This window comes from Kogia breviceps, chromosome 7 (assembly GCF_026419965.1).
Source record: "Kogia breviceps isolate mKogBre1 chromosome 7, mKogBre1 haplotype 1, whole genome shotgun sequence".
Lineage (NCBI taxonomy): Eukaryota > Metazoa > Chordata > Mammalia > Artiodactyla > Physeteridae > Kogia > Kogia breviceps.
Window position 1 is genome coordinate 109541415 of NC_081316.1, and position 22425 is coordinate 109563839.

At 40.0% G+C, this 22425-nt stretch overlaps 1 protein-coding gene and 1 long non-coding RNA gene across 10 annotated transcripts in view; one reads left to right on the forward strand and one right to left on the reverse strand.

Moving 5' to 3' along the window:
* The window catches only part of LOC131760078 (uncharacterized), a 61151-nt gene extending 58968 nt beyond the window's left edge, over positions 1 to 2183 (reverse strand). For all 3 annotated transcript variants that reach the window (XR_010841465.1, XR_010841467.1, XR_010841466.1), the window contains exon 1: positions 2101 to 2183. This is a non-coding gene — a long non-coding RNA (uncharacterized lncRNA). The remainder of the gene's footprint in view (positions 1 to 2100) is intronic.
* The window catches only part of SC5D (sterol-C5-desaturase), a 44994-nt gene extending 30847 nt beyond the window's left edge, over positions 1 to 14147 (forward strand). For 2 of the 7 annotated variants that reach the window (XM_067039175.1, XM_067039173.1), the window contains 4 exons: positions 8685 to 8902; positions 10042 to 10174; positions 11917 to 12017; positions 12379 to 13946. In XM_067039175.1, coding sequence (XP_066895276.1) covers positions 8685 to 8902; positions 10042 to 10174; positions 11917 to 12017; positions 12379 to 12834 — 908 coding nt within the window. In that variant the 3' untranslated portion in view covers positions 12835 to 13946. Of the gene's footprint in view, positions 1 to 2301; positions 2416 to 2551; positions 2670 to 8360; positions 8594 to 8684; positions 8903 to 10041; positions 10175 to 11916; positions 12018 to 12378 lie in introns of those variants that run through there. The other 5 variants (XM_067039178.1, XM_067039177.1, XM_067039179.1 and 2 more) reach the window with 5 other exon arrangements.
* The last annotated feature ends 8278 nt before the right edge of the window (positions 14148 to 22425 follow it).

The following is a 22425-nucleotide window of genomic DNA, read 5'->3' on the forward strand; positions in this document are numbered from 1 at the left end:
ACTGTGGACAACAGAAGTCAGAGGGAAAAAAAACATACAAGAAATGTCTTCCTAATATGATGAGATATTTCAGATACACAAAAGATATATGTTCTGTGTATCTGATGCTAAAAATTATGAGGCAGTAGAATTCCTATCATGGGAGATAATTTTTTTAAGGCCTAAATTTAGTTAATTTTAGTATTAATTTCTTGTCAACAGTTCTGGGTTACTTATAATTAATGTGATTCTATGCATGTAATGTATTTATTTATTTTTTAAATTGAAGTACAGTTGATGTACAATATTATATGTTATAGGTGTACAATATTGTGATTCGTGATTTTTAAAGGTTATACTTCATTTATAGTTATTATAAATATTGGCTATATTCCTTGCATTGTACAATATATCCTTGTAGCTTATTTTATACATAATAGTTTATACCTCTCAATCCCCTACATGGGAGATCATTTTTAAATATTTCATCAAAAAACCACTCTGGAATGTTTACCTTAACTATTAGTAAAGGAAATAGTAGTAGTATGATCAGAAAACCAACAAGTATTTTACTGAGGAGGGGGAGATAAATACTTAATGTAAAATTTAAACATGCCTGGATAATGTGACGCAGACACTTCTAAAATTGAGAAGGAAATATACAACAAAATGCACATATCTTTAAAAATTTCTCTAGACTTTTACAACCACCTGACCCACACCCAATTCGATGTGTATTTTATTAGCATTCATCCTTATCTGGTCTTTCTGAAGCATTCTTCTTAGTTTTCATAGAAACAACAATTCTTTTTCTTGGCAGACTCAAATTTGATCAAGTTATGTAATTTAATTTCCTAACCTTTCATAAATCTATTAATTTAAGTAACATAATTTCCCAATCTTTCAAGAGAAGTCTGTTATTTTTTTAAATCTGAAGTTAATTCAAGTAAAGGGGATAAATATACTTGTAGACTAACCAACCACGCAGGTGAGCTTTACCCTATAGCAATCACAAATCTGGAAACTTTGTAATAGGTAAACACCTTTAAACCACATTTTAATTTTCCCCAGAAATTTAAATCTTAATCTCAAAAATTAAAGGATGAAATAAGAACAATAACAAAGGAAACAAAAGTGAAGAAAAGTGAATTAGAAAGTAGGAGATAATTTTACAATATATACAAATATCAAGCCATTATATTGTACATCTGAAACTCATATGTTCATTTTAAAAAGAAAGTAGGAGGCAAGCCACAGATATTTAAAACAATACTCATATAAAAGGTTTTCATGATTAGAGTCTAATAATTTCTCCCCTTACACTGCAGCACTTCAGATGATCCTATAAGGAAACAAATATTCTTTTCTAAAGTTAGTCATCTCTCATTTTACTGGATTTTCTTCTATCTATCACTCCAGAGGGAACAAAATCAAAGGACTTGCTTCGGATTTTCTTCTGATGGTCAAATTCACTAGAACTGTGGTTCCCAAACTTTATCAAACGTGGGAATCAATCCAGGGTTTGTTAAACCCAGCGTCCTGGGGTCCTCCCAGAGTTTCTAATCTAGCAGGTCTGAAGTGGCTCCCAAGAACTTGTGTTTCCAGGAAACTCTAAATTTGTTGGACACTGCTGGTTGGACTTTGAGAACCACTCCTCTGAGGCTTCCAGAAAGGTTTATTTACAAGTGTGACCACTGCAATTCATATTTAGAAAAGCTAACAACGACAAAAATTAAAACTACACACGCCCGCAAAAGCAAACCTGTAGGAATCTACAGATACTCCCGTTTAGTCTGCATAGATCTGCTTTATCTGTTCTACGAAAAGGTTCCTGGCATTTCAACACCTACCTAAACTGGTTCAGCCAAATTCTAGCCATTCAGTGTTATAGAAAAGAGCAGGCTGGGGTTGAGAAATACGTATTACCAAGTTGTCTAAAAAGTATTTGCGCCTCCTTCTCTTAAGTAGAAAATGCTTCCAACATGCATTTCAAAAGAAGTATCACCTAGTTCCCTCAATGCAGAGTAAGGACTGTTTGCATAAATAACGTAAATCTGCTCCGTACAAGACTCTGAGCTACACACACTAGCGCCAGTGAAAAACCAAAGAAACAAATACAACCTGAAACTCCATCCTCCACCACCTTAGGACCTAAATCAGGTCCTCTCCTCCCTTCAGTCCCTGGGCACGAAGGGGGCGTGTCGGAACGCGCGGCGCCCACGTGACCGCTGAGAGCCCCTAGCGGCCAAGTCACGCGATCTGCCGTCATATCGGCTTATGCCGCCGGCCTCTGATTGGTTGGCGGCGCCGGTCGCCCCGAGCGTGGGGTCAGGCTACGCCCTTCCAGACCTGCTTGCTGACAGACGCGGTCTAGTCGCTGGAGCAGTCGGGGCTCCACAGGAACCGAATCGCCAGCCGGCGGCGGACCCTCTCTAGGTAGGGATGACAGCGGGGCGGGGAAAGGAGGGAATACTCCCGAGCTGGAAGCGAGAGAAGAGGAGGAAAAGGGGGTGGAGAGACTAAGGCAAGACCCAGGTGGGGAAGTTGAGAGTGCGTCTGCCCCCTTCTTCAGCTTCCCACAGGCGTTCGTTGACTGCCTCCTAGATGTAAGGCACTAGGCAGACTCTGGGGTTCTGTCTGCGAAACTTGACCTGAGGACTCCTGCGCTGACCGTTAGCAGAGACGGCCAGGTAACCGGGTGTCCTGAAAACAACCGGCTAGGCGGCGGCTGTGATGGGGAGCGTGCGGGGCGCAGGGCACGCGCGCTGGCCGGGGCTGGCTGGAGGCTGGTTGCCGCCAGAGACCTCCAGATTAGGAGCCTCTGCCCGGACAGAGGGGGGGGTATGTCAGGGCACAGGGAGAGGTGAAAGAAACAGACATGTGGATGGGCCTGAAAAAAATGAAATGTTTGATGTTGGCTATTGGGGATCTCTTATCCAAGGCAAGTTTATCCACTGAACACTAATAAAGCATTTTGCGACGGCTTTCCCTTCTGTTCTTGGGGGGATTTTTTTTTTTTTCTTTCAAGCAGCAAAGGAATTAGGTTGAAGCAAGCCCCAGTTACTGCAGTGTAATTAGGATGGAGGGGCAACAATCCACGGTTTGAGAAGACAAGAAGGAAAGGGAAATAATCTATTAGTTTAGCATCCTAATAGGAAGAGTCATGTTTGCTAGCATCCCTGTGTAACAGCAGAGCAAATTTGGAGGTGGTATAGGAGATAGTTTCCAAACTGGAAAGTTTGTGGTAGCCAAACCACCTGTCTTTATATCACCTGTAGGTGATATAACTTTATAACTACCTGTAGGTCACCTGTCTTTATATCACCATTGCTTTTTTTTCTTTTTAAGTTTCTAATGAAAAACACCTAAAAATAAATACATGATCCTTGCTCATTTACAGAGTGCTTTCCCATTCATTATGTAATATAATTAACATGGGATAATCAGAATTCCCCATCTGCATGCCTACACCTAGATATTACCATGTAGTAACTAGGAGAACAGGCTCTGGAATATACATCCCAGCTGTTACTTGTTATTTGTTACTGTTACATTAGTTAACAACTTATTTAAATATTCCTGCCTTCATTTTCCCTATCTTTTTTTTTTTTTTTTTTTTTTTTTTGCGGTATGCGGGCCTCCCACTGCTGTGGCCTCTTCCGTTGCGGAGCACAGGCTCCGGACGCGCAGGCCTAGCGGCCATGGCTCACGGGCCTAGGTGCTCCGCGGCATGTGGGATCTTCCCGGACCAGGGCACGAACCCGTGTCTCCTGCATCGGCAGGCGGATTCTCAACCACTGCGCCACCAGGGAAGCCCCATTTTCCCTATCTTTAAAATGGGGGTTATAGAAGTATCTACCTCATAGAGTTGTGAGAATCAAGCGAGATGATACATAAAAAGTGCTTTTTAAGTAATATCTGGTTTTCAATAAATGTTAGCTATTATACTAACAGTATATTATCTATACTTTTAAAGTAAAGCAGAATGACTCAAGTCATTTTAAGCCTAATTGTGTTTTGTTGATAGCTGTGTTTTAAGAAAAGGTTTCTTTGTTTCAGCCAAAGTAAAATAATGTAAGTTTCTATTTGTTAGGGGTACTTAACTTAGGGTCTGTAGAGCCCCTGACTTTAGTGGATATAAACCCCTTAAAATTATATGCAAAATGGGCTTCCCTGGTGGCGCAGTGGTTGAGAATCTGCCTGCCAATGCAGGGGACACAGGTTCGAGCCGTGGTCCCAGAAGATCCCACATGCCGTGGAGCAGCTAAGCCCATGTGCCACAATTACTGAGCCTGCGCTCTAGAGCCCACGAGCCACAGCTACTGAGCCCACGCACCTCAACTACTGAAGCCTGTGCGCTTTAGGGCCTGTGTGCCTCAACTACTGAGCCCACATGCTGCAACTACTGAAGCCCATGCACCTAGAACCCGTGCCTCACAACCACAACAAGAAAAGCCACCGCAATGCAAAACCGAGCACTGCAACAAAGAGTAGCCCCCGCTCACCACAACCAGAGAAAGAGTAAGCCCACGTGCAGCAACGAAGACCCAACGCAGCCTAAAAATTAAAAATTAAAAATTAAAAAAAAATTCTGTGCAGAAGTATGTGAGCTTGTAGGGTCACTGAGAATTTAAAAATTTAAGGAGCTGAGGAGATACTAATGAAGAAGCAGTAGAACTTGGTTCAAGTCTGTGGATTTTGCAACCAGCCAGGGAGTGACTGAATCCCTTCTCCAGCATTTGTTTACTTGATGACTCTGGGAATTTTCTGTGTCCAGCTTTCTTATAAGACAAGAATAATACTAGCACCTGACTTTTAGGGTATATCTTCAGAGGGTTAAATGAGTTAATATTTACAGTACCTCATATACAGTTAATATTGATATTAGAAATGAACAGTTATTTCTTTCAAACATCAAATGACATATTTTTCTACTATAGGTTAAAGTGATTTTGGCCCAGCTTTGGTTCCTGTAACAGTAGTAATAATAGCTCCTATTTGTTGATGAGCTTCCCTTTGTCAGATAGTACCACACCACTATGTACTTCATCTCTAAATCTTAGAACAATTCTATAAAGTAGTTATCCTTTCTGCATTTCACAGATGTGGGTTTGAATATAAACTTCAAAATTGAATTGCAGTTTTGAGATCATAATTGTTAGTGATTTCAAACTTTTTTTATGTTAGATGTCAGAAATTACAGCAATATATTTGTGAATACCTAATTACTACATCCCACAAATAGAATTAATTGAAACCAAAATCTGAAAACACTTAAAAACAGGTTTCATCTCACAGTATCTCAACTGCCTCCAGATGGACAGAGGTTCATTCCCTCCCTTCTAGGTGCTGGTCTACTGTCACAGCCGTTATGTACAGGGCATATGCAAATCAACACAACTTGCATGGTCTTCAGTTAAAAGCAAAATTAAAGAGTTTTTAAATATTTTTATAATTAAGGATTGAGATCTTATTAAAGTTTTCACTTACATCGGATATTCAAGGTTGAATAAAGAAGATTCATGGTTAACGTTTGAGTTATTTTTGCCTACATGGTGCTGTCCCAAATACTATATGGAATTATGGCTGTTGGCACTATAGGTAACATGCAAGACTAGTTCACCAGCTCTTACCAGCCTTTAGTGGTATAGCAATATTCTTTTGAATTGTTGGGTTCTTCTTCATTGTTTATGTTTCTGGTATTACTTTGTGTACTTAACCTGCTGCTCCATCCTTTATGGCTTCAACTGTTGCTATACTACTAGGCTCCCTTTTGAACTTCAGATTCATGTTTGCATGTAGTCTCCTGCTTTCGCCTAGGAGCCCAGATGAGCCACAGCAATTAGACTTAAGACCCAAACTAGGGACTTCCCTGGTGGCACAGTGGTTAAGAATCCGCCTGCCAATTCATGGGACACGGGTTCGAGCCCTGGTCAGGGAAGATCCCACAGGCTGCGGAGCAACTAAGCCTGTGCGCCACAACTACTGAGCCCATGTGCCTAGAGCCCCTGCTCCACAACAGGAGAAGCCACCGCAATGAGAAGCCCGTGCACCACAATGAAGAGTAGCCCCCGCTTGCCGCAACTAAAGAAAGCCCACGCGCAGCAACAAAGACCCAACTCAGCCAAAATAAATTAATTAAATTGTTTTTTTTTTTTTTTTTTTTTTTTTTTTTTTTAAACATTTATTTATTTATTTTTGTCTGTGTTGGGTCTTTGTTTCTCTGTGAGAGCTTTCTCTAGTTGCAGCAAGTGGGGGCTGCTCTTCATCGCGGTTCACAGGTCTCACTATCGCAGCCTCTCTTGTTACCGAGCACAGGCTCCAGAGACGCAGGCTCAGTAGTTGTGGCTCACAGGCCTAGTTGCTCCGCGGCATGTGGGATCTTCCCGGACCAGGGCTCGAACCCGTGTCCCCTGCATCGGCAGGCGGATTCTCATCCACTGCGCCACCAGGGAAGCCCAATTAAATTGTTTTTAAAAGACCCAAACTGAACCCATCATTCCTCGCACCCCCAAAGTCCCTGTTGCACCCAAGTCTGCTAGCTTCACAGTATTCGCTATTTTGATTATCATAGCCTCACCATCCATTCAGGCAAGGTAAAATCTCACAATCAACATAGATTTCTTTCTTTTTTTTTTTAATTGAAGTATAGTTGATATACAATGTTTTGTTAGTTTCTGGTGTACAGCAAAGTGATCTAGTTATACATATGTATATTTTTCATATTCTTTTCCATTATGGTTTATTACAGGATATTGATATTTATTACAGGATATCCTACTGTGCTATACAGTAGGAGCTTGTTGTTTATCCATTCTATATATAATAGTTTTCATCTGCTAGTACCAAATTCCCACTAGATGTTTTCTTTCACACTCCAGTATCTAATCAGTTATCAAGTCCCATGGGCTATCTTACTTGCTAAGTCTCTGATGAATGTGTCTATTCTCACAGCTATTGCCTGAGGTCAGGTGGTCATCTTCTCTAGGTTAGTCTACCTCAGGAGCAACCTAGTCTCCCTGCTTCTCATCAGTACGATATATTCCTAATGGGCCACATCCCTTGAACCATGAATGGATCATGGTTTTCCATGCCTTTGCAGTTGTTACTTCTACTTGAAATAGCTATTCCTAACCTTTTTTTTTTTCTGGTAATGTCCTTCAAAGCCCAAATCAAAATTCTTCACTATACAGCCTTCTGTTGTAAGCTGAGGTAGTTGTGTTGTCTTTTCTGATTTCACACAATTTGCATATATATACCTTTATTATAGCACTTGTCATATTGATGTAACTATTCATTTCTGTAGTTGCCTTACCTTGAAGGTGGATTTAGACTATACCTTTTTAATCTTTGTATGCTCATCACCTAGTGCAGTACTTGATACTTAATTGTTGTTTGAGTGAATTAGCAATATATGATGAAGGATATATGTCAATATCTGCATTAGTTGATTAAAACTTTCTTTCCATGTCAATGTGAGAAAAAAATGCTTGCAACTCATATCACAAACAAGGGGCTAGACACCCTAATAAATAAAGAGCTTCTAGAATTTGATTTTAAGAGACTAAAAACCCAGTGGCAATTTTCAGACTGGCTTTTTGTTATTGTTGTTGTTGTTCAAAAGTTTTAATTATAGATGAGAGGTGTTTGGAATACAGGACACATTTCCCACTACCAACAGTGCAGTGAAGAAGGAGGAAGTAAATCATAAATGATAGAGTCAGTGGTCAGCTCACAGAAGCTGACCATGAAGTTGTTGAACTAGATTCAGGATCATGAATATAGAATCAACTAAAGTTTTTCAAAGTTTAAGCATCTGGAACAGGAGTTGGCAAACTTTCCTTTTAAAGGGCTAGAGAATAAACGTTTTAGGCTTTGTGAGCCATGCTGTCCATTGCTGTGACTCAGCCTTGACTTTGTAGTACAGAGAAGCAGCCATAGACAGCATAGACACATCTGGAAATAGCTGTGTTCCAACAAAGCTTCTTTACAGAAACAGGCCCTGGGTTCGGCCCATGGGCCACAGTTTGCCAGCCTCTGACTGGGGTGGGGAGGAGAGGGAGGTGAGGAATAAGTGTATTCTAGTTGTCACTGCCAAGAATACATCTCCCTTTGTTCTGTCAGTGAGAGTTAGGGTTAGTCACGAGAATAGATAGTCCCTGACTTCTTTGGTTACAGTCACAGAATAGATACCTTTTAGGGAATTCATCTTAAATCTCAGCATTGAAGCAAAAATCTCTGAAATATGAGTCCTTTTAGGAGAAAGATGCTGCTGAAACTTGCAGCTGAAGGAGTAAACCATTTGCCTGAGTACCTAGTGCCCTGTGTTCCACATCTTTACTATTTGCCATGTTTACTCTTGCCATTTCCTATGGCAATAGGACATAGTGGAAGAGAACACTAAGGTGCAGTTAGATCTGGACTTAAGCCACCTTTCAGCTTGACCTTGGAGAAGAAACTTCATGGGCCTCAGTTTCTCTAACTGAACTTCAGTGTCGCTATGTATTGTATCAAGAGACTGAACTAGAGATGACATTGAAGATCCTTCTGGCTCTAAAGATGGCATTTAGTGAATTCTGGTAGTAGCAGACTTGTACTACATATACTTATGAAGGTAGGAACTTCATATATAGTTTTTCTAAAAATTTTTTGCTTTGAGAAATGTCAACATGGGTAAATAATTGTTGTACATGTTTATCCTTTAGGGACTAAGATGGATCTTGTACTCAATGCTGCAGATTATTATTTTTTTACACCATACGTATATCCAGCCACATGGCCAGAGGACAGCATCTTCCGACAAGCTGTCAGTCTCCTGATTTTAACAAATCTCGGTGCTTATATCCTTTATTTCTTATTCGCAACGCTGAGTTATTATTTTGTCTATGATCATTCATTAATGAAACACCCACAATTTTTAAAGGTAAGTGATTTTCTTACCTATTTTTTAATTATTACAGTAAAAATAACAATATGTATTTGTGAGATTTTCAGATTAAACTGGTTTTAATCTTTTTAGAGTTTCTGAAAACAGCCCCAAATGGGTTAGATACTTTTGGAAAGGCTAATCCTCTCTCTTTTCTTTAATTTAAACAGATAAGTAAGTTGTAATTTTTTAAAAGTTTTTTTTGAGGTTTTTTTTTTTAATTTATTTATTTTTGGCTGCGTTGGGTCTTCGTTGCTGTGCACAGGCTTTCTCTAGTTGCGGTGAGCAGGGGCTACTGTTAGTTGCGGTGCACTGGCTTCTCATTGTGGTGGCTTCTCTTGTTGCGGAGCATGGGCTCTAGGTGTGCGGGCTTCGGTAGTTGTGGCACACAGGCTCAGTAGTTGTGGCTTGTGGGCTCTAGAGCTCAGGCTCAGTAGTTGTGGCGCACGGGCTTAGTTGCCTCGCGGCATGTGTGATCTACCCGGACCAGGGCTTGAACCCGTGTCCCCTGCATTGGCAGGTGGATTCTTAACCACTGCGCCACCAGGGAAGCCCGTCCTTTTTTTTGGTTGTTGTTTGTTTTTTTAACTGTAAGCCTGGTCTTGCTAGATACATAGACAAGAATTTCTTTGCTGATAGTGATGAATAAATAAATGTATACATTTGTGTCATTGTTTGATATTTGACTTTCGCAAACTGAAATATGCTTTTACTATGTATATATTTTTTGACAAAATAATCCAAACTCAGTAGATTCAGACTTGTTTACAATCACTTTTCTATTTCAGTTATTTGTATTTGCCAGTCACTACAAGGACTGAAGAAAAATAGAGAGGGCTGAGTATGAAAGTTAATTATGAAAGAAGTGATTATTCTGTAAATAGAACTTTGGAATAGAGATTTTGTGGGAAGGAAAAAAAGTTTCAGAATTTAAAATATTTGTTGCATTTGTTTCATATAAAAGAAATGTTTTTCTTACACACCCACACTCACATAGTAACACTTTAGTAGAAGCAATTTGGAGGTAAGCTCCTTCATATAAAAGAGATTTAAAAAATCCAATCCAGAACAATTTTATGCTAGTTTTGTTTACCATCGATTTTATGGTTTGTAAGTATTGGAAACTTCATTTTCAGAACCAAGTCTATCGAGAGATTATGCATTCTGTCCAGTCAATGCCATGGATAAGCATCCCCACGGTCTCAGTGTTCCTGCTAGAGGTGAGAGGTTACAGCAAACTATATGACAGCATAGAGGAGTTTCCATACGGTGAGTATATAGTGTAAATGTCAGGAACAGATGGGTTTCTCTAAAGAACCAAATCTGCTTCTTTAAAGTCTTTGTTGTAGATGAAATTGTGCCCAGGGGAAGATTGGCATGATCAGAGCTAGAGCCTTGAATTTGTTTCCTATTATCTTTATTGAATTCAAACATCTGAAAAAAAAAAGCTCAAGGAGTACATGATATTTATAAAAAATCAGAAAACACCGATTTTTTAAAAAAATCCATCATTCTGCTACCTGGAAACTGTAACTCTTTTGATGTATATTCTTTCACTTTTCTATGCCTGTAATACTTCATTATTTACATTACAAAATTGAAACCCTTTCTATGCATACTGGTTTGAACTCTGATTTTTTTCTCTTAGCAGTGTTTATGCCCATATTTTCATATCAATAAATACTGATGTTATACAGTATATATTTATAGTATTGCATTGTATAGATATCCATAGCTTATTTAAATGGTCCATAATTTTTAGACCTTTAGATTGTTCTTGGTTTTCTATTATAAACAGTACTACAGTGACTAAACTAAAATTTTGTGAAATTCTGGAATTATTTCATCAAGATACATTTCTAGTATCTAGTATTAGAAAGTAAGAATCATAGTTAACATTCATTGTTGATATGTACCAGCTTCAGTTCTAAGCTTTTCACATGTTACCAATCCGTTTTATTCTATTAATTCTATGAGGTAGGCACTATTACGATGCTCCTTTTATAGGTGAGTAAATTAAGTGTACAGAGAATTTCAGTAACTTGCCAAGCTCGCTTAACAAATAAGTGATGGATCTGGGACTGGAATCCAAGCTTGCTGGTGTCAGCACCCCTGCTCTCTAAGTAAAAGGTTAGTTATTTAAAGGAGGGAACAAAAATTACACACCAGGGTGCTGAATTGGCTTGGCCTTGGAAAGTGGATCAAAATATGAATAAAAATAAAAGGAGAGGGGCTTCCCTGGTGGCGCAGTGGTTGAGAATCCGCCTGCCGATGCAGGGGACACGGGTTCGTGCCCCGGTCCGGGAAGATCCCACATGCCGTGAAGTGACTGGGCCCATGAGCCATGGCCGCTGAGCCTGCGCGTCCGGAGCCTGTGCTCCGCAACGGGAGAGGCCACAACAGTGTGAGGCCCACGTACCACAAAAAAAAAAAAAAAAAAAAAAAAAAAAGGAGAGAGGGCATTCTCTCCTTTTTATACCTCTATAAAAGTATAGAGATAAGACTTTGAAGATGTTGGGAGGATATTGAGTGAACCAGCCTGGTTAGTACACGAGCATATGAGGTTGGAAAGATCAGAAGGAGTTGGGTTATGGAGTAAATGCTAGGCTTACAGTATTTCAAGGGAAAATAAAATTCTAAGCAGGGGAGGTAATATGTAAAGATAATGTTTTATGATTATCAATATGAAGAAAAGATAAATAGCATTATTCTCCAGCATTTAAATGATAAAGATGCCATAGGGGTTTACTCTTTCTGTTTCATAAATATCCTCATAGTTTAATGAAGAAATATTGTAGGTGGGACGCTTCAAGTTTTTATGAGAGGGAAATGAGCAGATCCCAGAGAGTCAAGAGAGATGGAGGTTGTGATATACTGAATTAACCAAAGCAGATAGTGTACAGGGTTTAGGTCTAGGATCAAGTTTTGTCTTCTTAGATGGACATGTCAAAAGTAAACTCTGATCCTGGCAGCTGAATCTTGATTCTTCCATATCCTGTTGTCTCTTGTAGGCTGGTTTCGATTCATTGCTAGTGTACTGTCCTTTCTCTTTTTCACTGACATGCTGATATACTGGATTCACAGAGGCCTTCATCATAGACTTGTATATAAGGTAATAAGGTAGAGTCATTTGTAGGGGAAGAGAGAAAATACACATTTCAGCAATGTATAATTATAAATCCTGTCTCTATTTTCAAGAATTTACTCTAACTTATTAAATACCTAAGTAGCCTTAGTCATGACAAGTACAAGGTACATTTTGTTTGTATCCTTCTTTATGGGTCTGGAGGGGCTGTGTTGAAATCTTATTATCTTGGGGTAAAGAAAGGGAGGGAATTTTATAAAGTAATTTGCTAAATTCAAAGGGATTTTTTTAGGTAGGTCATTTCTCACACCATGAGCATGAAAAGCTAAGTCAGTTGTTGCACTGGGTAAAGTCTGTGGCATTAATGTGGTCTTCTTTTCTTCTGTAGCACTTACACAAACCTCATCATATCTGGAAGATTCCAACTCCATTTGCAAGTCATGCTTTTCATCCTCTGGATGGCTTCCTTCAGGGTCTACCTTACCACATATACCCATTTATCTTCCCATTACACAAGGTAGTTTATTTAGGTTTGTATGTCTTGGTCAATATCTGGACAATTTCTATTCATGATGGTGATTTTCGTGTTCCCCGTATCTTCAGGCCATTTATTAATGGCTCAGCTCATCATACAGACCACCACATGCTCTTTGACTATAATTATGGACAGTATTTCACATTGTGGGATAGAATTGGAGGCTCATTCAAAAATCCCTCCTCCTTTGAAGGGAACGGACCACTTAATTATGTGAAGAAGATGACAGAAGAAAAGCGCAACAACCATGCAGTAAGTGGTTGTAAAAATGAAAAATTATTCAATGGAGAGTTTACAAAGACTGAGTAGATTATTGCCCAATTATTAAATATTTTTAATCAAGGAAAATAATCTACAGCCAGGACGCATAGCAAGTGAACAGTATCATCTGACAATCAGTATTGTGGGTACAGGTGAGGAACGACCATAATGGTAGAACAAGGGAACATGCCGTGAACACCATGACTTTAACCTTGTGCTCAAAATACTGAATGTTGGTCTAAGGGAGAAGTTGTGTCTTTCCAGCCAGTAGATCTGTAATTTGTATAGCCTCAACAACAGTTTTTTAAAAGGTAGAGGATAAATTATTGAGGGGACTAGGTTATGTCCTTTTGCCTTAGTTAATTCATCCATATTCATTAAGTAAAATTCATTGTGCTTAATGATATCAAGACTAAACACCATAACAAAGAAGTACTAATATGAAGATGGTTCCTTGTTTCAGGAATGATTAAGTACTCAGAATTGGTATGATAACAACTACTTGTACTTTGTTGAAGTGGAAAAATCAGTGTGAAAAAATATCATGATATAATAGTAGCTCAGTGACCTGATTAATAGCAGGTGTTATAAGATTATTGTCTTCCTACACATAGAAAACTTATTCTCTGGAGACATTGTCAACTGTTACATTTTACTGATGAACAAATAAATTGGAATTTTACAAAATATTAATACTACCATGATTTAATCCAGATCTGGGATTATTTAAAGATTTTGATGGTTATTGTTTTCAACCATTAAGTATAAAATTATATGACCCTGATTATATTTAGAAAGGGAAATTTGATGCCCAAATAATATATTAGACACCACTGTTTTTTTAATTAAATTGATGCACTGCACTTTTGGTATGTTTCAAAGTTACAATCCTGTGATTTTCTATAAAAGGAAATAATTGCCAAATATTTAGGCCTATCACTGAAGATTAGTTTTGAAATCTTATTTCCCCTCCTCTTTCTTCATTTTTCCACACTCCCTCTACAAAGAGATTTAACAAATACTTTCATAAGGAAATGTCATGTGTTGTAACATAAATATGTTGGGAAAACATGGTTTCCAAAGGCATTCTCTAAGCTGTTTATGTAAAATCAATAAAGGTTGATTATGACTATTATTAAAGTATATCAGTTAAGTAATGTAACAGCACAAAGTATTCTTTACAAATTTTATGCCAATCTGAAACCACAGAAATGATGTGGGTTGTCAGATCAAACATCTCCAATTGTTTGATATCAAGGGGAGAAAGAAGGGAGTATCACTGTCTTTTTATATTTCACATCTTTTATTAGATTTGAGTGTTTTAGCAAGAGACCAGTCATAAAAGTTAATGCTTGGAATCCAGAAGAAAATGTTGTTTTGTTTGAGTTCCTGTTACAGTGTTGCTTTACTTAAACATACCAGTATACCAGTTAGTATTTTGTAACTGGTTCAGTGCAGCTAAGTGCTTTTCACTAATCCCCGTGGTCCCTGTGCTCCACTCTGCCCAAGAGAAAGAAGGAAATTAAGAAGAAGTAGAATTTGTTTCCCATAAAAATGAAAGCTAATATTTTTTGAGCTTTTACTCTTGATCAGGCATTGTGGAAAGTCCTTGACATAAGGACAATGGGACCCAGTTGTGTAACTTTTCCGAGGTTATTTCTCTCTCATGTAAAGTCCAGTGTGGATGTTTTAGGTCAGTGGACAGTTTTCCACAGTCATCTGAGACCCAGGCTCCTTTTACCTGAGAGTTCTGCCGTTCTCCCAGTTTACAGCGTCTTCTCTGTTGAAGGAGCCTGTAGGGGAAGAGAGGAAAGTGCATATGGAAAATTTGTATGGGTCGGGCCAGGATAGTTTTATATATCCCTTGCCCATGTTCTTTTGGACAAAACTTAGTTGTATGGCCTATCTAACTGGAAGAGATTCTGGGAAATGTGTCCAACTATGTCCCTGGGGGGACAGGTTAACCAATTGCCTGACCAGCTAGCCATTTTGCCATTCTCGTATGATTTATTTCCCTCTTTTTGAGGGTCCCAGTAAAGGTATTGAAGGGATGAATGAGCTCTAAAGTATTTCAAGTTATCCATGCACATGTCTTAGTGCTCTTAATTCCATAACTTCAATTATGAGTGTTAAAGTTTCCTTAGATTCTTAATACTGTGTAGCTAATAGAAAAGAAAGGATATAATTTATGGGGTGAGGGATGCTTCCTGAAAGGTCTTAGTAGTAATCAAACTAGTCTCTGTCCTCCCTCCTTTTTTAAGTTCTAATCTTATTAAGCAGTATTATGTTAAGTAGTCTGACCATTTTTTTGGTACCACCACATCATCCTGTTCTCCATTAGAGGAATTCACAGCATTTATGGAAGTGAGGACCTAAATTCCTTCCCACGGGAATATCAACTGAAAGACTTTCCCCCTCGACATTCAGACCTTCTATAGTTATAGAAAGAGAAAATCAAGATTACATTTTCTACTGTTATGGTAGGAATTGGGAAATGGATGGAGGCAGTACAGAGCACATTTGAAAAGCCCAAAGACTTGGGGGAACCTTCAAGATGGCGGAGGAGTAAGATGTGGAGATCATCTTCCCCACAAATACATCAAAACTACATCTACATGTGGAACAACTACAGAACACCTGCTGAATGCTGGCAGAAGACCTCAGACTTCCCAAAAGGCAAGAAAATCCCCACATACCTGGGTAAGGCAAAAAGAAAAACAGAGATAAAAGAATAGGGATGGGACCTGCACCTCTGGGAGGGAGCTGTGAAGGAGGAAATGTTTTCACACACTAGGAAGCCCCTTCACTGGCGGAGATGGGGGCAGGTGGGGGGAAGCTTCAGAGCCACAGAGGAGAGCACAGCAGCAGGGCTGCAGAGGGCAAAGTGGAGAGATGCCTGCACAGAGGATCAGTGCTGACCAGCACTCACCAGCCTGAGAGGATCCTCTGTTCACCCACCGGGGCAGGTGGAGGCTGGGAGCTGAGGCTCAGGCTTTGGAGGTCAGATCCCAGGGAGAGGACTGAGGTTGGCTGTGTGAAGACAGCCTGAAGGGGGCTAGTGTACCACAGCTACCCGCGAGGGAGTCTGGGAAAAAGTCTGGACCTGCTGAAGAGGCAAGAGACCATCGTTTTGGGGTGCATGAGGAGAGGGGCTTCCTGCACTGTGTGCCCACAGAAGGCAGAGCACTGCCTAAGCAAGCTCCAGAGAGGGGTGTAAGCCATGGCTGTCAGCTCATACCCCAGAGACAGGCATGAACCACTAACACTGCTGCCGCTGCCACCAAGAAACCTGTGTGCAAGTACAGGTCACTACACACACACACACACACACACACAGACGCACACGGCCCCCCAGGAGCCTGTGAAGCATGCCACTGCCAGCGTCCCAAGATCCAGGGACAACTTCCCCAGGAGAATACACGGCACACCTCAGGCTGTTGCACAGTCACGCTGGCCTCTGCCACTGCAGGCTGGCGCTGCATTCCAAGTATGACTACCATACCCCTCCCTCTCTCTGGCCTGAGAGAGCAAGAGCCCCCTGATCAGTCACTGCTTTAACCCCCTCCTGTCTGGGCGGGGAACAGATGCCTGAGGGTGACCTACATGCAGAGGTCGGGCCAAACCAAAGCTAAACCCCAGGAGCTGTGTGAACAAAGAAGAGAAAGAGAAATTTCTCCCAGTAGCCTCAGGAGCAGTGGATTACATCCCCACAATCAACCAGATAAACCCTGCATCTGTGGAATACCTGAATAGACAATGAATGTTCCCAAATTTGAGGCAGTGGATTTGGGGAGCAACTGTAGACTGGGAGTTTGCTGTCTGCAACTAATTTGTTTCTGATTTTGTTTTTATCTTAGTTTTTAATGCTTGTTAGCATTGGTGGATTTGTTTATCAGTTTGGCTGCTCTCTTTTCTTTTCTTTAATTAAAAAATTTATTTTATTTTATTTACTTTATTTTATTATTATTTTTCTTCCTTTTCTTCTGAGCTGTGTGGCTGACAGGGTCTTGGTGCTCTGGCCCGGTGTCAGGCCTGAGCTTCCGAGGTGGGAGAGCCCAGTCCAGGACATTGGACCACCAGAGACCCCCACCCCCAGCCCCATGTAATATCAATCAACAAGAGCTCTCCCAGAGATCTCCATCTCAAAACTAAGACTCAGCTCCACCCAATGGCCAGCAGGCTTCAGTGCTGGACGCCCCATGCCAAACAACTAGAAAGACAGGAACACAACCACACCCATTAGCAGAGAGGCTGCCTAAAATCATACTAAGTTCACAAACACCCCAAAACACACCACCAGACGTGGCCCTGCCAACCAGAAAGACAAGATTCAGTCCCACCCAGCAGAACACAAGCACCAGTACCCTCCTCCAGGAAGCCTACACAAGCCACTGAACCAACCTCAACCACTGGGGGCAGACACCAAAAACAAGGGGAATGGGGGCTTCCCTGGTGGTGAATTGGTTGAGAATCCGCCTGCCGATGCAGGGGACACGGGTTCGTGCCCCGGTCCGGGAGGATCCCACATGCTGCAAAGCGGCTGGGCCCGTAAGCCATGGCTGCTGAGCCTGTGCGTCCGGAGCCTGTGCGCCACAGCAGGAAAGGCCACAACAGTGAGAGGCTGCGTACCACAAAAAAAAAAAAGAAAGAAAAACAACGGGAACTATGAACTTGCAGCCTGTGAAAAGGAGACCCCAAACACAGTAAGTTAAACAAAATGAGAAGACAGAAATATGCAGTAGATGAATGAGCAAGGTAAAAACACACCACACCAAACAAATGAAGAGGTAATAGGCAGTCTACCTGAAAAAGAATTCAGAATAATGTTAGTAAAGATGATCCAAAATCGTGGAAATAGAATACAGAAAATACAAGAAACGTTTAACAAGGACCTAGACGAACTAAAGAGCAAACAAACTGATGAATAACACAATAAATGAAATTTAAAATTTTCTAGAAGGAATCAATAGCAGAATAACTGAGCAGAAGAACAGATAAGTGACATGAAAGATATAATAGTGGAAATAACTGCTACACAGCAGAATAAAGAAAAAGAATGAAAAAAATTGAGGACAGTCTCAGAGACCTCTGGGACAACATTAAACTACCAACATTCAAATTATAGGGGTCCCAGAGAAGAAGAAGAAAAGAAAGTGCCTGAGAAAATATTTGAAGAGACTGTGTTTGAAAACTTCCCTGACATGGGAAACGAAATAGTCAATCAAGTCCAGGAAGCACAGAGAGTTCCGTACAGCATAAATCCAAGGAGAAACATGCCAAGACAGATATCAAATTACAAAAAGTTAAATACAAAGAAAAAATATTAAAAGCAGCAAGGGGAAAGCAGCAAATAACATACAAGGGAATCCCCATAAGGTTAACAGCTGATCTTTCAGCAGAAACTCTGCAAGCCAGAAGGGAGAAGCAGGGCATATTTAAAGTGATGAAAAGGAAGAACGTACAACCAAGATTACTCTAGCCAGCAAAGATCTAATTCACATTTGACAGAGAAATTAAAACCTTTACAGACAAGATAAAGCTAAGAGAATTCAGCACCACCAAACCAGCTTTAAAACAAATGCTAAAGGAACTTCTCTAGGCAGGAAACACAAGAGAAGGAAGAGACCTACAATAACAAACACAAAACAATTAAGAAAATGGTAATAGGAACATACATATCTATAACTCTCTTAAATGTAAATGGATTAAATGCTCTAACCAAAAGACATAGACTGGCTAAATGGATACAAAAACAAGACCCATATATATGCTGTCTACAAGTGACCCACTTCAGACCTAGGGACACATACACACAAAGTGAGGGGATGGAAAAAATATTCCATGGAAATGAAAGCTGGAGTAGCAATTCTCATATCAGACAAAATAGACTTTAAAATAAAGACTATTACAAGAGACAAGGACACTACATAATTATCAAGGGATCAATCCAAGAATAAGATATAACAATTGTAAATATTTATGCATCCAGCATAGGAGCACCTCAATATATGAGGCAAATGCTAGCAGCCATAAAAGGGGAAATCGACAGTAACACAATCATAGTAGGGGACCTAACACCACCCTTTCACCAATGGACAGATCATCCAAAATGAAAATAAATAAGGAAACACAAGCTTTATTTTTATTTTTTATTTTTTTTTTTTTTTGTGGTATGCGGGCCTCTCACTGCTGTGGCCTCTCCCGTCGCGGAGCACAGGCTCCGGACGCGCAGGCCCGGCGGCCATGGCCCACGGGCCCAGCCGCTCCGCGGCATGTGGGATCCTCCCGGACCAGGGCACGAACCCGCGTCCCCTGCATCGGCAGGCGGACTCCCAACCACTGCGCCACCAGGGAAGCCCGAAACACAAGCTTTAAATGATACATTAGGGCTTCCCTGGTGGCGCAGTGGTTGAGAGTCCGCCTGCCAATGCAGGGGACGCGGGTTCGTGCCCCGGTCTGGGAAGATCCCACATGCCACGGAGCAGCTGGGCCCGTAAGCCATGGCCGCTGAGCCTGCGCATCCGGAGCCTGTGCTCCGCAAAGGGAGAGGCCACAACAGTGAGAGGCCCGCATACCGCAAAAAAAAAAAAAAAAAAGATACATTAAACAAGATGGACTTAATTGATATTTATAGGACATTCCATCCCAAAACAGCAGAATACACTTCCTTCTCAAGTGCTCAGGGAACATGCTCCAGAATAGATCATATCGTGGGTCACAAATCAAGCCTCAGTAAATTTAAGAAATTGAAATCATATCAAGTATCTTTTCTGACCACAATGCTATGAGACTAGATATCAATTACAGGAAAAAAAAAACTGTAAAAAATACAAACACACAGAGGTTAAACAATATGCTACTAAATAACCAAGAGATCACTGAAGAAATCACAGAGGAAAATTTAAAATACCTAGAAACAAATGACAATGAAAACATGATGACCCGAACCCTATGGATGCAGCAAAAGCAGATCTAAGAGGGAATTTATAGCAATACAACCCTACCTTGAGAAACAAGAAAAAATCTCAAATAAACGGTCTAACTTTACATCTAAAGCAATTAGAGAAAGAAGAACAAAAAACCCCCAAAGTTAGCAGAAGGAAAGAAATCATAAAGATCAGATCAGAAATAAATGAAAAAGAAATGAAGGAAACAATAGCAAAGATCCATAAAACTAAAAGGTGGTTCTTTGAGAAGACAAACAACATTGATAAACCATTAGCCAGACTCATCAAGAAAAAAAGGGAGAAGACTCAAATCAACAGAATTAGAAATGGAAAAAAAGTAACAACTGACACTGCAGAAATACAAAGGTTCATGAGAGATTACTACAAACAACTGTATCCCAATAAAATGGACAACCTGGAACAGATGAACAAATTCTTAGAAAAGCACAACCTTCCATGACTGAACCAGGAAAAAATAGAAAAATGAACAGACCAATCACAAGCATTGAAACTGAAACTGTGATTTAAAATCTTCCAATAAACAAAAGCCCAGGACCAGATGGCTTCACAGGCAAATTCTCTCAAACATGTAGAGAAGAGCTAACACCTATCTTTCTTAAACTCTTCCAAAATGTAGCAGAGGGAGGAACAGTCCCAAACTCATTCTATAAGGCCACCATCACCCTGATACCAAAACCAGACAAAGAGGTCACAAAAAAAGAAATCTACAGGCCAATATCACTGAAGAACATAGATGCAAAAATCCTAAACAAAATACTTGCAAACAGAATCCAATAGCACATTAAGAGGATTGTACACCATGATCAAGTGGGGTTTATCCCAGGAATGCAAGGATTTTTCAATATATGCAAATCAATCAATGTGCTACACCAGATTAACAAATTAAAGGATAAAAACTATATGATAATCTCAATAGATGTAGAAAAAGCTTTTGACAAAATTCATCACCCATTTATGATTTAAAAAACTCTCCAGAAAGTAGGCATAGGGCTTCCCTGGTGGCGCAGTGGTTGAGGGTCCGCCTGCCGATGCAGGGAACACAGGTTCATGCCCCGGTCCGGGAGGATCCCACGTGCTGCAGAGCGGCTGGGCCCGTGAGCCATGGCTGCTGAGCCTGTGCTCCGCAATGGGAGAGGCCATGGCAGTGAGAGGCCCACGTACCACACACACACACACACACACACACACACAGGAATTGACTTGAATAAAGGTAATTTTTTTTTAAAAAGTAGGCATAGAGGGAACCTACCTCAACGTAATAAAGGCCATATAAGACAAACCCACAGCAAACATCATTCTCAAAGCTGAAAAACTGAAACCATTTCCTCTAAGGTCAGGTACAAGACAAGGTTGCCCACTCTCACCACTGGAAGTTTTAGCCACAGCAATCAGAGAAGAAAAAGAAATAAAAGGAATCCAAAGAAGAAAAGAAGTAAAACTGTCACTGTTTGCAGATGACATGATACTATACATAGAGAATTCTAAAGATGCTACCAGAAAATTACTTGAGCTAATCAATCAATTTGGTAAAGTAGCAGGATACAAAATTTATGCACAGAAATCTCTTGCTTTCCTATACACTAATGATGAAAAATCTCAAAGAGAAATTAAGGAAACATTCCCATTTACCATTGCAACAAAAAGAATAAAATACCTAGGAATAAACCTACTTAAGGAGACCAAAGACCTGTATGCAGAAAACTATAAGATACTGATGAAAAAAATTAAAGATGATACAAACAGATGGAGAGATATACTATGTTCTTGGTTTGGAACAATCAACATTGTGAAAATGACTATACTGCCCAAAGCAATCTACAGATTCAGTGCAATCCCTATCAAGCTACCAATGGCATTTTTCACAGAACTAGAACAAAAATTGTCACAATTTGTATGGAAACACAGAAGACCCTGAATAGCCAAAGCAATCTAGAGAAAGAAAAACGGAGCTGGAGGAATCAAGTTCTCTGACTTCAGACTATACTACAAAGCTACAGTAATCAAGACAATATGGTACTGGTACAAAAACAGAAAGATAGATTAATGGAAAAGGATAGAAAGCCCAGAGATAAACCCATGCACATATGGTCACCTTATCTTTGATAAAGTAGGCAAGAATATACAATGGAGAAAAGACAGCCCCTTCAATAAATGGTGCTGGGAAAACTGGACAGCTACATGTAAAAGAATGAAATTAGAATACTCCCTAACACCATACACAAAAATGAACTCAAAATGGATTAAAGACCTAAATATAAGTCCAGACACTATAACACTCTTAGAGGAAAAAATAGGCAGAACACTCTATGACATAAATCACAGCAAGATCCTTTTTGACCTACCTCCTATAGAAATGGAAATAAAAACAAAAATAAACAAATGGGACCTAATGAAACTTAAAAGATTTTGCACAACAAAGGAAACCATAAACAAGATGAAAAGACAACCCTCAGAATGGGAGAAAATATTTGCAAAAGAAGAAACTGATAAAGGATTAATCTCCAAAATTTATAAGCAGCTCATGCAGCTCAATATCAAAAAAACAAACAATCCAGTCCAAAAATGGGCAGAAGACCTAAATAGACATTTCTCCAAAGAAGATATACAGATTGCCAACAAACACATGAAAGGATGCTCAACATCACTAATCATTAGAGAAATGCAAATCAAA